Raw genomic sequence first — 14,704 nt, 5'->3', positions numbered from 1 at the left:
GTAGCCAAAGTATTGGAGCTTCAGCGTCAGTCCTTCCGACGAATATTTAGAGTTGATTTCCTTTAGGATTGACTGGTTTGATACCCTTGCTGTCCAAGGGACTCTCAAGAGTCTTCTCCAGCACCAGATTTCAAAAACATCAATCCTTTGGGACTCAGTCTTCTTTATGGTCTAACTCTCATCATCCATGCATGACTACTGGAAGACCATTGTCGGTAAAGAAATGTCTCTGCTTTTTAATATGCTGTCTAGGTTTCTCATAGTTTTTCTTCCAAGGAAAAGGGTCTTTTAATTTCATGCCTGCAGTGACAGACTTTATTTTCTTGGGCTCCAGAATCACTGTGGATGGTGACTGCAGCCATGAAATTGCATTGTGGAATATTGTTAATAATATTCAAGATAAAAATGTGAAATGAATTCAAAGTGAAATTGCAAATCTTATTTAAAAAAGCGAGAACTTGTGTGAAATATAGTGTTGAAGACCAGCTTAAATTATTGACAAATCAAGAATCTGCAGTTCTCCAAGATAAACCGAAGAACCAAAAACTGCCAAGAATGACAGTTAACATGGTATATTTTCAAAAGAGAATGATTTGAATATAAAAAGATTAAACAATACAATATTGTAAAGTAAAAATAAATAAAGAAATAAAAATTAAATTAAAAAAAAGAATTAAACAAAGACCTTAGAAAACATTCTCTGCAAAAATGATACCATGTCAAGTGATCATATTTGATCTGAAAAACTATTCTTAAAAATCATGCAGTTAATTCATTCTTCTAAGAATACACAAATACAAATGAAATGCTGCCAATTATATAATTTTCAATTGTTGTTTTAATTTTTAAGATTGAGTCAAAATAATATCCCCATTGTTTTCCATGAAATTTTTACCCCCATCCATTAGCATATAAAAGACCTCGTGTTCATGTAACCTTGCCAAAGATGCAGAGATATTTCTACTTTTTCCTTTTGTATTCTCATACTGTTTCCTTTTCTTGCCTCCTTACAATGGTTAGGGCCTCCAATACAATGTCACATGGCATGAAAGAAAATAGACATTATTTTGTTTAAAAGGCAGAGGAACCAGAGACCAAATTGCCAACATCTGCTGGATCATGGAAAAAGCAAGAGAGTTCCAGAAAAACATCTATCCTGCTTTATTGACTATGCCAAAGCCTTTGACTGTGTGGATCACAATAAGCTGGAAAATTCTGAAAGAGATGGGAATACCAGACCACCTGACCTGCCTCTTGAGAAACCTGTATGCAGGTCACGAAGCAACAGTTAGAACTGGACATGGAACAACAGACTGGTTCCAAATAGGAAAAGGAGTACGTCAAGGCTGTATATTGTCACTCTGCTTATTTAACTTCTATGCAGAGTACATGATGAGAAACGCTGGGCTGGAAGAAGCACAAGCTGGAATCAAGATTGCTGGGAGAAATATCAATAACCTCAGATAAGCAGAGGACACCACCCTTATGGCAGAAAGTGATGAGGAACTAAAAAGCCTCTTGATGAAGGTGAAAGAGGAGAATGAAAAAGTGGGCTTAAAACTCAACATTCAGAAAACGAAGATCATGGCATCTGGTCCCATCACTTCATGGGAAATAGATGGGAAAACAGTGGAAACAGTGTCAGACTTTATTTTGGGGGGCTCCAAAATCACTGCAGATGGTGACTGCAGCCATGAAATTAAAAGATGCTTACTCCTTGGAAGGAAAGTTATGACCAACCTAGATAGCACTTTGCCAACAAAGGTCTGTCTAGTCAAGGCTATGGTTTTTCCTGTGGTCATGTATGGATGTGAGAGTTGGACTGTGAAGAAAGCTGAGAGCCGAGAATTGATGCTTTTGAACTGTGGTGTTGGAGAAGACTCTTGAGAGTCCCTTGGACTGCAAGGATATCCATCAGTCCATTCTGAAGGAGATCAGTCCTGGGATTTCTTTGGAAGGAATAATGCTAAAGCTGAAACTCCAGTACTTTGGCCACCTCATGTGAAGAGTTGACTCATTGGGAAAGACCCTGCTGCTGGGAGGGATTGGGGACAGGAGGAGAAGGGGGTGACAGAGGATGAGATGGCTGGATGGCATCACTGACTCGATGGACATGAGTTTGAGTGAACTCTGGGAGTTGGTGATGGACAGGGAGGCCTGGCGTGCTGCGATTCATGGGGTCGCAAAGAGTCAGACACGACTGAGGGACTGAACTGAACTGAACTGAACTGTGGAAAAAATTCATTCAATATTTCACCATTAAACATGATGCTAGTTGTAAATTTTTCACAGATGTCCTTTTCAGATTAGGGAAATTATTTTTTAGTCCTAGTTTGCTGAGAGTTTTTAATTATTAATTATTGTTGTTAAATATTTTTTCTATATCTATGAAAATGATTATATGATATTTTTTACTTATTCCATTAATATGGTGAGATCTTCCAAATGTTAAATCAACCTTGCATTCCTGACGTAATCCTTATTTGATCATGATATATTATTCTCTTTTTGTATTTTTTATTAATATAAATTTATGTGTTCCCCATCCTGAACCCCTCTCCCACCTCCCTCCCCATCCCATCCCTCTGGATCATCCCAGTGCACCAGCCCTAAGCACCCTGTCTCATGCATCAAACCTGGACTGGCGATCTGTTTCATATATGATAATATACATGTTTCAATGCCATTCTCCCAAATCATCGCACCCTGGCCCTCTCCCACAGAGTCCAAAAGACTGTTCTATACATCTGTGTCTCTTTTGCTGTCTCACATACAGGGTTATCATTACCATCTTTCTAAATTCCATATATATGCGTTAGTATACTGTATTGGTGTTTTTCTTTCTGGCTTACTTCACTCTGTATAATCGGCTCCAGTTTCATCCACCTCATTAGAACCGATTCAAATGTATTCTTTTTAATGGCTGAGTAATATTCCATTGTGTATATGTACCACAGCTTTCTTATCCATTCGTCTGCTGATGGACATCTATGTTGCTTCCATGTCCTGGCTATTATAAACAGTGCTGTGATGAACATTGGGGTACACGTGTCTCTTTCCCTTCTGGTTTCCTCGGTGTGTATGCCCAGCAGTGGGATTGCTGGGTCATATGACAGTTCTATTTCCACTCTTTTTGTATTGTTGGACTTAATTTGCTGATGTTAAGGATTTTTGCATCTATGATCATAAAGAATACAGGTCTAAAATTTGCCTTTTGTAATGTTTTCTCAGGTTTGGTATTATGGTAATACTAGACTTAAGAGGTGGAGAAGGCAATGGCAACCTACTCCAGTACTCTCGCCTGGAAAATCCCATGGATGGAAGAACCTGGTAGGCTGCAGTCCATGGGGTCATGAAGAGTCGAACATGACTGAGCGACTTCACTTTCACTTTTCACTTTCATGCATTGGAGAAGGAAATGGCAACCCACTCCAGTGTTCTTGCCTGGAGAATCCCAGGGACAGGGAAGCCTGGTGGGCTGCCATCTACGGGGTCGCAGAGTCGGACACAACTGAAACGACTTAGCAGCAGCAGCAGCAGACTTGAGGGGTAGAAATTATTCCTCCTTCCTCTATATTTTGAAAGAGTTTAGGTAAGATTGATGCTATTTCTTAAATATTTGACAGAATTCATCAGTGAAACCATTTTGGATCCAAAGTTTTCTTACTAAAAAGTTTTATTTTTTAATTTAAAATGCAATGTCTTTTATAAACAAAGTACTATTTAGGTTTTCTGTCTCATCTTGTGTCAGTTTTAGCAAGTTCTGGTTTTGGGGATTTTTTTTTTTTGAGCAATTTATTCATTTCTTCTAAGTAGTAAAAGTATACTTCTTTTTATTGCACATTGCTTTATTACATTTAGTAAATATGGTGGTTTCTACAAACTGATGTTTTGAGGCAACTTTGTTAGATGATGATTAGCATGTTTTAGCAATTAAGTATTTTTAATGCTCAGTTCAGTGAAGTTCAGTCACTCAGTCATGTCTGACTCCTTGTGACCCCATGAATCACAGCACGCCAGGCCTCCCTGTCCATCACCAACTCCCGGAGTTCACTCAGACTCACTGCACACTTAATAGTCTACAATATAGTATAAACATAACTTTCATATGCACTGAAAAACCAAAAAAATTGTGTGACTTTTGTGGTATTACCTTTATTTCAGAGGTCTGGAACTAAATCTATAATATCTCCAAGGTACACCTATACATTTTTTGATATAAGATATTCATAACACCTCCTATTGTCTGTTTAATCTCTAGAAATTCTTTTCTGACAATTCCTCTTTCATTCCCATGTTGGTAAGTTATGTTCTCTGTTTTCTGTCATTACCTCTACATTTTTCTTTGCTTTACACAGTTTATTTCAACGTGCCTATTGTGCTTTTCTTTGCATTTATGCTACTTGAAGTTCACTGAACTTTTTAAATATGTAAATTTATATCTTTCACCAAATTTGGGAACTTTGGAACCACTATTTCTTCAAGCATTTTTTTCTACCTTAATATTGCTCTCCTTTTTTTCTAGTATTTATATATGTTCAGTTCAGTTCAGTCTCTCAGTCGTGTTGGACTCTTTGCGACCCCATGTATTGCAGCACGCCGCGGCCTCCCTGTCCATCACCAACTCCCGGAGTTCACTCAGACTCACATCCATCGAGTCAGTGATGCCATCCAGCCATCTCATCCTCTGTCGTCCCCTTCTCCTCCTGCCCCCAATCCCTCCCAGCATCAGAGTCTTTTCCAATGAGTCAACTCTACGCATGAGGTGGCCAAAGTAATGGAGTTTCAGCTTCAGCATCAGTCCTTCCAATGAACACCCAGGACTGATCTCCTTCACAATGGACTGGTTGCCTATCCTTGCAGTCCAAGGGACTCTCAAGAGTCTTCTCCAACACCACAGTTCAAAAGCATCAATTCTTTGGCACTCAGCCTTCTTCACAGTCCAACTCTCACATCCATACATGACCACAGGAAAAACCATAGCCTTGACTAGACGGACCTTTGTTGGCAAAGTAATGTCTCTGCTTTTCAATATGCTGTCTAGGTTGGTCATAACTTTCCTTCCAAGGAGTAAGCGTCTTTTAATTTCATGGCTGCAGTCACCATCTGCAGTGATTTTGGAGCCCAAAAAAACAAAGTTTGACACTGTTTCCACTGTTTCCCCATCTATTTCCCATGAAGTGATGGGACCGGATGCCATGATCTTCGTTTTCTGAATGCCAACTTTTTCACTCTCCACTTTCACTTTCATCAAGAGGCTTTTGAGTTCCTCTTCACTTTCTGCCATAAAGGTGGTGTCATCTGCATATCTGAAGTTATTGATATTTCTCCGACAATCTTGATTCCAGCTTGTGTTTCTTCCAGTCCAGCGTTTCTCATGATGTACTCTGCATATAAGTTAAATAAGCAGGATGACAATATACAGCCTTGATGTACTCCTTTTCCTATTTGGAACCAGTCTGTTTTTCCATGTCCAGTTCTAGCTGTTGCTTCCTGACCTGCATATAAGTTTCTCAAGAGGCAGGTCAGGTGGTCTGGTATTCCCATCTCTTTCAGAATTTTCCACAGTTTATTGTGATCCACACAGTCAAAGGCTTTGGCATAGTCAATAAAGCAGAAATAGATGTTTTTCTGGACTCTTGCTTTTTCCATGATCCAGCAGATGTTGGCAATTTGATCTCTGGTTCCTCTGCCTTTTCTAAAACCAGCTTGAACATCAGAAAGTTCATGGTTCACATATTAATAATATTTTATGTATCCCTAGTGCTATATTAATTTTTAATTTTTTTAATCTGTGTTCTTTATATCAGATAATTTCTATTGATCTAATTCAATTTCACTAGTTTTTTCCTGTCATTTTTATAATACTGATTTGCCTATCAAGTTAGTCTCATTTCAGATACCATATCTTTTATTTTTTTTCAGTTTTAAGTTCCCATCTGATCTTTTGAAATTTCTATCTCTCTGCTGAAATGCCCTATTATCTAACACTTTCCCCATTCTTTGTTTGTTGAGTAATTTGGGATTATTCTTAGATATCATGGCTTCCCTCATAGCTCAGTTGGTAAAGAATCTGCCTGCAATGCAGGAGACCCTTGTTCAATTCCTGGTTTGGGAAGATCCACTGGAGAAGGGATAGGCTACCCACTCCAGTATTCTGGCTTCCCTGGTGGCTCAGCTGGTGAAGAATCCACCTGCAATGCAGGAGACCTGGGTTCGATCCCTGGGTTGGAAGATCCCCTGGAGAAGGAAAAGGCTACTCACTCCAGTACTCCATGGACTGTATAGTCCATGGGGTGGCAAAGAGTCAGACATGACTGAGCGACTTTCACCTTCACCTTAGATATCATGACCATTATGCCATGGAGACTCTGGATTCTTTTATAGTGCTCTAAAGAGTATCACTTTTTCTTTGTTTAGCAAAAAGCTTATTTGCTTAGACTCAAACTGCACATTCTGTCTCACCTGCAATGGGCACCAGCTTAAATATCTGTTTAGTTCTTTAAGCCTTATGTGAGCTCTTAACACCTGTCCAGAGCATGTATGGCTTGTAGATTTCAGAGGCTGGGGCAAAATTTATGCATAGAATTTAGGAGTCACTTTCTGTGACTCGTTCTTTTCCAGGATTACATCCTCACTTCCCAGTAGTTGTGGTTGCTCCAAAGTCTGTTCTACTAGTTTCCCAGACCAGAAAGACTGCTACTTTTTCTACTGGAGTTTTATAAACTGAGCCTACCTTCATACTGAAACCCCGAAAATGACAAACTTACCCAAATACCCCTTCTTCCAAATGTCAACTCCTCTGAAGATTTAGCCTGCTTTGGATTGTTCTCCAGTATCTTCAAATAGTTGTTTTTCATGTTTTGTCCAGAGTTTATAGTTGTTATCCCCATTCGATTTTAAATGGATGAAATTAGTGGCCTTTTCTCACTACCAATTATCCTCTGATAATAAAGACTTCTTCTGTTTCATTAATGAATGAGTAAATAATACAGTTTTTTCAGTCCTTTATGCCTAGGAGACCTGTGTTTGATCCCTGGGTCAGGAAGATCCCCTGGAGAAGGGAATGGCAACCCACTCCAGTATTCTTGCCTGGGAAATCCCACGGACAGAAGAGTCTGGTGGGCTACAGTCCATGGGGTCACAAAGAGTCGGACACAACTGAGCAACTAACACACAACTAACACATGCCTTTACACATTCTAATCTTTTCCCTTTTTCTAATTTTCCTAATGAGAATTGTCCTTAACTCTCATAAGCCCTATCAGGTAGAAACTTCCCACGCCCATTTTATGTATGTTTAAAAAATAGAGTCATATTGTGCCATTTCCTAAGTTTTAAATATCTAACATTTCAACTAAGAATACTTAAATTGTAAATAACCTAGATGCCTATCGATATAATAATGGTATATACATAGTATAAAATATTACATAGAAGAAAATAAAGTTAAAATATATAAATTGACAAAGGTCTAAGTCAGAATTTTCATGAAAAAAAAGGATATGTAAACTATAAAGTGATTATCTGTAAAAGGGGAGAATGTCACCCTCACACAAAATAAAACTGCACATCTCTAAATAATTGTGTATATATGTATATCATTATATAGAAAGAGGTCTGGAAAGATATAAACCAGATTGAAAACAGTAAATATGTTTGGGGAGGAGAAATAGAATCCAAGGTGGGAAGAGACATTAAGGAAAATTTCCTTCACTTTTTTCAAGAATTATTCATTCAAGTAACATTTAATGATTTCCAACTATATGCAAGGTACACTAGAACAAGAATGTATTTGTGTATTACTTTTTAATTTTTAAATATGTTTAATTGTTCAAATGAAAGCACTACCTCAATACGGAGAAACGTAACAGAAAATCTCCAAGGTGCTTAAAAACGTCATCCTTTATCTTATTAATATACCAAAGTTCAGGAGCCTTTAAAGGTAATTTAGTGAACTTAGTGATGTTTTTTAATTTGTTCTCCCTAATTCATATTATTAATAAATTCTTCTTCTCTATATCTGAACCCAATGGAGAAACTAACAGATTTCTCTTTTTTCTCCCTTATAATACAATTTCATTCCCTTATGCCAGTTCTTCTGAGGTTTGAGAATAGCTGTGAAGTTTAAAGGTCTTAGTTGGGGCAATTTTACGCATCAAATGGCTGTCTATAGATAAAAATTGGTGAATTTTTTAACTGACATACTAGAGTAAATAGTGGAGAAGGCAATGGCACCCCACTCCAGTACTCTTGCCTGGAAAATCCCATGGACGGAGGAGCCTGGTAGGCTGCAGTCCACGGGGTCGCTAAGAGTCGGACATAACTGAGAGACTTCACTTTCACTTTTCACTTTCCTGCATTGGAGAAGGAAATGGCAACCCACTCCAGTGTTCTTGCCTGGAGAATCCCAGGGATGGGGAATCCTAGTGGGCTGCCATCTATGGGGTCGCACAGAGTCGGACACGACTGAAGCGACTTAGCAGCAGCAGCAGCAGAGTAAATAGAGCTGAGCGACCCAGAAAGTAAACCTGGCCTTCATGACATTCATCCTTGGCTTCACATAAGAATACATCCTTGCTATGTTGACTCACATCCTTTTCTTAGCCAGTTAACATATAGAGGACTTCTTCTTAGAAACATCAATACTGAAACAACTTGCTATAATCCAACACTTTAATCTTTCTTCCCAATTCCTCCCAATAGCAAGGCCTTCACTATATCAACAAAGAAGTTCATCCCATTTTTAGACAACTATAGCTGTTACAAAGCATTTCTTCTGCTGTTCCTGTGACTCTGGCTCCCTGTGACTTTCACCCAGTAACTTGAGTTTGGCTCTCCACAGTACACACTATTCCCCTACAGCAGCAATTTATCCATCTTAGGACAGATATTAGATTCTCTTGACACTGCTGTACTGCAGAGAGAACATGTCTGGTTCCTTTAACCTAAGGGAGGTTCTGCCTGCTGGCCCAGAAAGAGTGAGAATTTGAATTTCTCTGCAACCAGGCTCTTTGTCCAGTTGAAAAATACAAAGTTTGGCTTTTACTTTAAATGCAGCAAACAGCTTTCTTGGCTAATCATTACAAATACCTGCTGGCATTTCTTTGTTCTCAAAGAAATACCCCTCCACCTGCATGCACACATGCATAAATACAATATACACATTGCCTTCCACTTGTTCTTTTAAAAAAAATAGTTTCACCGAGTGCCAAAAAATGTCCATCTTCAGTTCAAATGACGGGTTTCCATTCAAGGGGCTTGTACCCACTGCTTCATCACATGCTTTTATTTAAGCTACAATTTATTTACGTCAAATGTTATGGCATTTCATTCTTATAAATTCCATGTCTGCTTAATCTTGGAACCCTAAGATATCAGGAGAGGACAGGACTCCTGATATCACAAGATATCAGGAAACGATTACTTCATCCAGTAAGCCTTAACTTAGAATAGGCTTAGCAGTGTATCTATTAACTATATGCATTTAACCATCTCAGTTCTATTTGCTGGAGATAGTTAACTACTTTACAACTTGAAAAAAATAAAATATTTAAGTCTAGGAAACCTATAGAGCAGGGGTCTCCAACCTCCAGGATCTAATGCTTGATGATCTGAGGTAAGGCTGAGGTAATAATAACAAAAAGAGAGTGCATAATAAATGTAAATGCACTTCAAACATCCTGACACCATGCCCCATCTCCACCCCCAATCTGTGGAAAACTGTCTTCCAAGAAACTGGGCCCTGGTGCCAAAAAGGTTGGGGACCACTGCTATAGAGGACGTCCACCCCAGTGATCTTGGTCCTTAAAAGAACCTAATTATACCCTCCCAATCCTTTATGGAAGGGTATAAGTAGAGTGAATATTAGTCTTGCCTACAAAACTGAACCTCGGTATTGTTTTTAAGTCTTAGTCTTGGCTTCTCTCTGATTTCTGTTCATTCCTAGTTTTCCTCATTATAAACTGAAGATAATAAGACCCCCACTTTAACTATCTCATGGGGTTAATAAAAGAAATGTATAAGATAATATATGAAAAAGTTCATTTAAAAGTGTAAGGAGTAATAAAAATAAAAATGTAAGGTACACTATTATTATTAATAATGGCACCTTCTATGACCACAAATGAGACACTCTACAAATCCCCTCCTTTTAACACTAAGACATTTTAATTAAATTCTCTTTTTTATCCCCTTTTTTGTCTCCTTTTCCCATATCAACAACCCCCCCAAAAAAAAATTTTCAGCACCATCTTTTGGCCTTGGATTTTAATTACAAATGCCAGCAAAGATTTACAGAGTACAACATAAGTATATTCTGATATTTTGAAAACCTTTGTCCTCCTTTCAGACTGATTTCATTTTCTTTACTCCTTTTTTATAATCTTTTCTATAATCCCCTTAAAAAATCAAACTGCCTACCATTATAACAGCAAGTGTCACTACTATGAATATTTTAGTTATAGTCATGCACCTGAAAAGTCTTATAAGTGGCCTGACGGCTTTCTTATGCAAAAGTACCATATGTATTTCCTCATCTGTGTGTCAGAAATTTTTCAAGATTCTTAGAGCCCACTATAGCGTCTCCACACTAGTTTTATAAATGCTGGGGCTGCTCTATAAGTTTACAACTTGAAAGCTCAGTTCAGGAATGCAGAATCCCAAAAATGAGAACACAAAAGTCAAAGATTGCACTGAAAAACAAGAAGCAACAGTGGATAATAGATACATTCTACAACTAGATTTAAGAAACAAACAAGGTCCCCGCCACGTCTCTCACCCTAATCTTAAACTAGATTCAAGTTGCATAATTTAACCTTAACAGGGTATATCAACTAACCCACAGACTTCATTTATATGTAGTTTTCTTTCTCAATCTCCCTTTCTTCTTCTTCATTCACTACATTCCTCTCCTTGATAACAACAAATATCTATGAATGCCTGTAATGTAAAAAACCATGTTTATAAGTATAAGGGGAAATGTGAGAATAAAATAATTGAATCCAGGGTGAAGGACAAACATTAAGCAAAAATCACACAAATAAATACATAATTTAAAATTGCAATATCTGCTATTATTAATGTGTTTGCAGTGAGATCTTTGCAGGCAAACAAGATTTGAATTGGAAGGATGAGGGAAGGTTTCTCTGAGGAAATGACATTTAAACATAGAGCTGAAGAATGAGTAGGAATCATTCTGAAGAATAGTGGGGAGAAGAATATTCCATTTGAGAGGATAGCGTAATATGAAGACCTTAGAACAGGAAAAAACTTGGAGAGTGTAGATCAGGATACCAGCTGAATCAAAGAGAGTCATTAGGAAAAAGGCAAGAGCTAAGGCTGGGTCACATTAATGCAAGGGTCACATTATATGGGGCCGGAGCTTTGCATATTGTGTTAAGGATTTTGGTTTTAATTAAAGTGTAACAGGAAGCCAAGAAAAGGTCTATCCTAAATCTCAAAGAATGATTAAGTGGAGTTTTCCTCCATATACATAGTGAATATGAAATTTAAGTATAAATATAAAGCATGAGAATGACAAATAGCAAATTCAAAAAAATGGTTACCTCTAGCATAAAGAGAGGAAGACAAAAAATTGGGAAAGAATTCACAGAAGATTTGGACTGTATTAGTAATGTTTCATTTCTTATAAATATACAGTATTTTAACTTATTTATACATTTTTGAACAACTAAAAATTTCATAATAAAAGATGTTTAAGAATTAATGATTGCTAAGAATCACTGACTAATCTCCTTCTATTTTTCTTTCCCAGGCTCATACTAAATCTTCTCAATTTTGAGAAAGACAAGCACACAGAATTTAAGGATCTCCTCTCTTATACAATTTGTTCCATCGGCCTTTATTTTCTAGACGTTTAGCATACGATGTAAAAGGCTCTTCAATTACCTTACTCTTTGTTGTAGGATACCCTACAATCCTTGTAGATTTCCAACAACCACAGAAATAATATGCGGATTAAATGAGATAAGACATTTAACACAGTATTTAGCGCACAAGAGCTCAATAAATTTTAACTATTGTCCTTATTATTTCACTTACTATGGTTAATATTCCCAGTTTTAAATATGAGTCACAACATTAGAACATTTAAAAAAAAAAAAAAAAGCTGAGTGTATATGTCCAAATGGTGCTCTGGTATTTTGAATGCATATATACTCGATGTATTCACAACACATGTACACATATAACACATACTTTTAATACTTACAGCTTTTTAAAAACATTTTTTCTGTGCTTATGTGAATGTTAAATAATGAAATGTCAAGGCCTTTTTACTGCCACTAAAAAAATACTTTTAAAGGAAAGGTTCAAATTCTTCGTTTGCTGGTGCACAATTTTAATAAGTTTACTAACTTCTAAGTACAATACTACATTGGAATGATTTAATACTGCATAAAGCTGCAGTAATATTCGGTATGGTCCATACTATGTTTAAAAGGTTCATTTTTGTAATATCAAGTAATTTATGAGAAAATTCAATCTTATAGAATTGAATGTTGACATCAAAATTTCTTCTACAACAGGAGGAGCAGTCTTGGAAGGAAGAACATTATTAAAATCATATCTTTTCACTTAATTTTCTTTGTACAAATAGCACAGATCCTCTCATTTCTCTTCCCTTCTGATTCACAAATACAATAAAAGCTGTCTTTAGAAAGGTCCTTATATTAAACAGCAGGGTGAAATGAGTAGTAGGACCCAGAAAATAAGAGAACTTATGACAATTTTTGTCACCTGTAAGTCTGAAAAATATCTCACTGAATCTTTATGCAAATATTATATTTTAAATTATATTTTCACTTTCATATCTAAGAATCCAGAACTTGATCTTGTGAGAAAACAACAACTGTTGTCACTCAATATTCTTCGGTATGAGGTGTGGACTTATATTGTTATAGCAATCATTCCTCCATGCCCACTTCCTTGTTCTTAATCACAAATCTAATCACCTATTTTTATAAATATTCAAAATTAAATATATTTATCTACTTATGTAAATACTTTTCAGTTAACTTATACTGATAGTCTATGTGGGGATCTCATTAACAAACACATTTGGAACTTTTTAGATTTGTTCCAGCAGCTTATAAATTCATATTAGATTCAACTATTTAAATATACCAACATTCTAGGAATTTTTTAAAACTGATATAAAAGATTAATCCCAAGTTTTGTTTTACTTACCAAGCTCTGCCATTCCACCTCACTGCCTGAACAATATTATCAGCTCTTCAGATACTCATTCTTGCTAAGTAAAAGGATATTTCTTCTCTAGCTGGATTAATAATCAACTTTCTAGATAGTTCATTTGTAATTCTCTTCTGGTTAACCCTTAGCATTACAGCAGTCTGCCCAACTCATGCTAATCAATTTATGACCCGGGAAAGAAAAGAGGAAATTCAATTATGCAGATAACAAATTGAAAGTAAAAATGAGAGACAGTTTAGATTAGGTACAAAAGAACAGTCAGCCTTACTTTTTTTACACTAAAAGGTATAAATCTTTATGTTGGATATTACAGAAGCACTCAGGTCATAAACAAGTAACATACACAATATACATAAGCAGAAAAACATAATAGGCTTACAATACATACGTATCAGTCGAGTACATATCAGCCCAAGTTTTCTGCCTTCTTACATGTAGACAAATACAAATCAGCTCTGAGAAAAACAGATACATTTTTCTCTTAGTAGAAAGGTCTGACTTTCAACATCTAAATGCTTCCTCTCTCAAGATTTGTGATTACTGGGTCCCTTAACCTACTGTAAGTACCATCTCAGGCTTTATGCCAATTTTCTACAAATGTGATCAGTAGATACCTGCAACAGAAAAAAATCTGGGGCTCTTGTTAAAGATACATACACCTGGGCCCTGCTTCAGAAATCCAAAGCACCCCAGGTGATTCTCACATATATTAAAAATTTGAGAGCCACTGCTCTAGGACCATTTCTGACCTCATTCGAAAGAGACTCCAACCCAATCTCTTGGAACTCAGAATGAAATTAATCACTTGCTGCTAGTTCGACTCTGATTTTTTGCTTTCATTCCAATACTAGATTCTACTTGTTTTACTATACCTGAGTGCACTAGTCCATCTAAGACCATGACCCTTCTGTGAACTTGGTAACCCTCTACTTGCAGACTACTCAGAAACTGGAATTAAAGTTAAAGGAATCTGTCCTTTAACTCCACTTGATGTCTATAGCCTAGCTGCCTAAATCTCTTACCACTTGCCTCAGATTTTTCTTGCTTTGTCTGTTTCATGAAACACTTTAATCTTGTGTTTCGTACCTCTCTTCTACATCCATGAACTCCACTTGATAGTGTTCATTGTCCAATCTTTTACCTAATGCACTGTCTACTATACTAACTTTCTCCCAAGGCTGTTTGCATCTCAATGGACCCCTATGAGTTTGCTCGATACCTATTATGATCAACAGAATATGCTTAGTCTTATCTAGAGATGTGAAATGAACAACTCGCTAAAAGACAAAAAGACACGCATGGAAGTCAGTGGCTTTACAATTGCTACAAAAGCCCATGTTAATAGTCAGAATAAAGGAAAATATAATGACTATGGAAAATGAATAACCATAGAAAACTAAAGAAAAGTCCTTGAGAATCGGAATAGTAAACAAGGTAAAATAAAGTGGAAAAAAGTGTAATTCTAATAATT

At 36.8% G+C, this 14,704-nt stretch overlaps 1 protein-coding gene across 25 annotated transcripts in view; it reads right to left on the bottom strand.

Annotated features, from left to right (window-relative positions):
- Positions 1-14,704, bottom strand: part of SOX6 (SRY-box transcription factor 6) — an 843,047-nt gene that overhangs the window by 468,278 nt on the left and 360,065 nt on the right. For 4 of the 25 annotated variants that reach the window (XM_061440689.1, XM_061440709.1, XM_061440690.1 and 1 more), the window contains exon 1: positions 13,622-14,642. The exons of 13 other annotated variants lie outside the window; for them this stretch is intronic. In XM_061440689.1, coding sequence (XP_061296673.1) covers positions 13,622-13,707 — 86 coding nt within the window. In that variant the 5' untranslated portion in view covers positions 13,708-14,642. Of the gene's footprint in view, positions 1-13,209; positions 13,405-13,621; positions 14,645-14,704 lie in introns of those variants that run through there. 8 more of the 25 variants (XM_061440687.1, XM_061440688.1, XM_061440707.1 and 5 more) reach the window with 5 other exon arrangements.

The sequence above is a fragment of the Bos javanicus genome, chromosome 15 (assembly GCF_032452875.1).
Source record: "Bos javanicus breed banteng chromosome 15, ARS-OSU_banteng_1.0, whole genome shotgun sequence".
In the NCBI taxonomy this organism is placed as follows: domain Eukaryota; kingdom Metazoa; phylum Chordata; class Mammalia; order Artiodactyla; family Bovidae; genus Bos; species Bos javanicus.
Note: the sequence above shows the minus strand (reverse complement) of the source record. Positions and strands in the feature narration are given on the sequence as shown.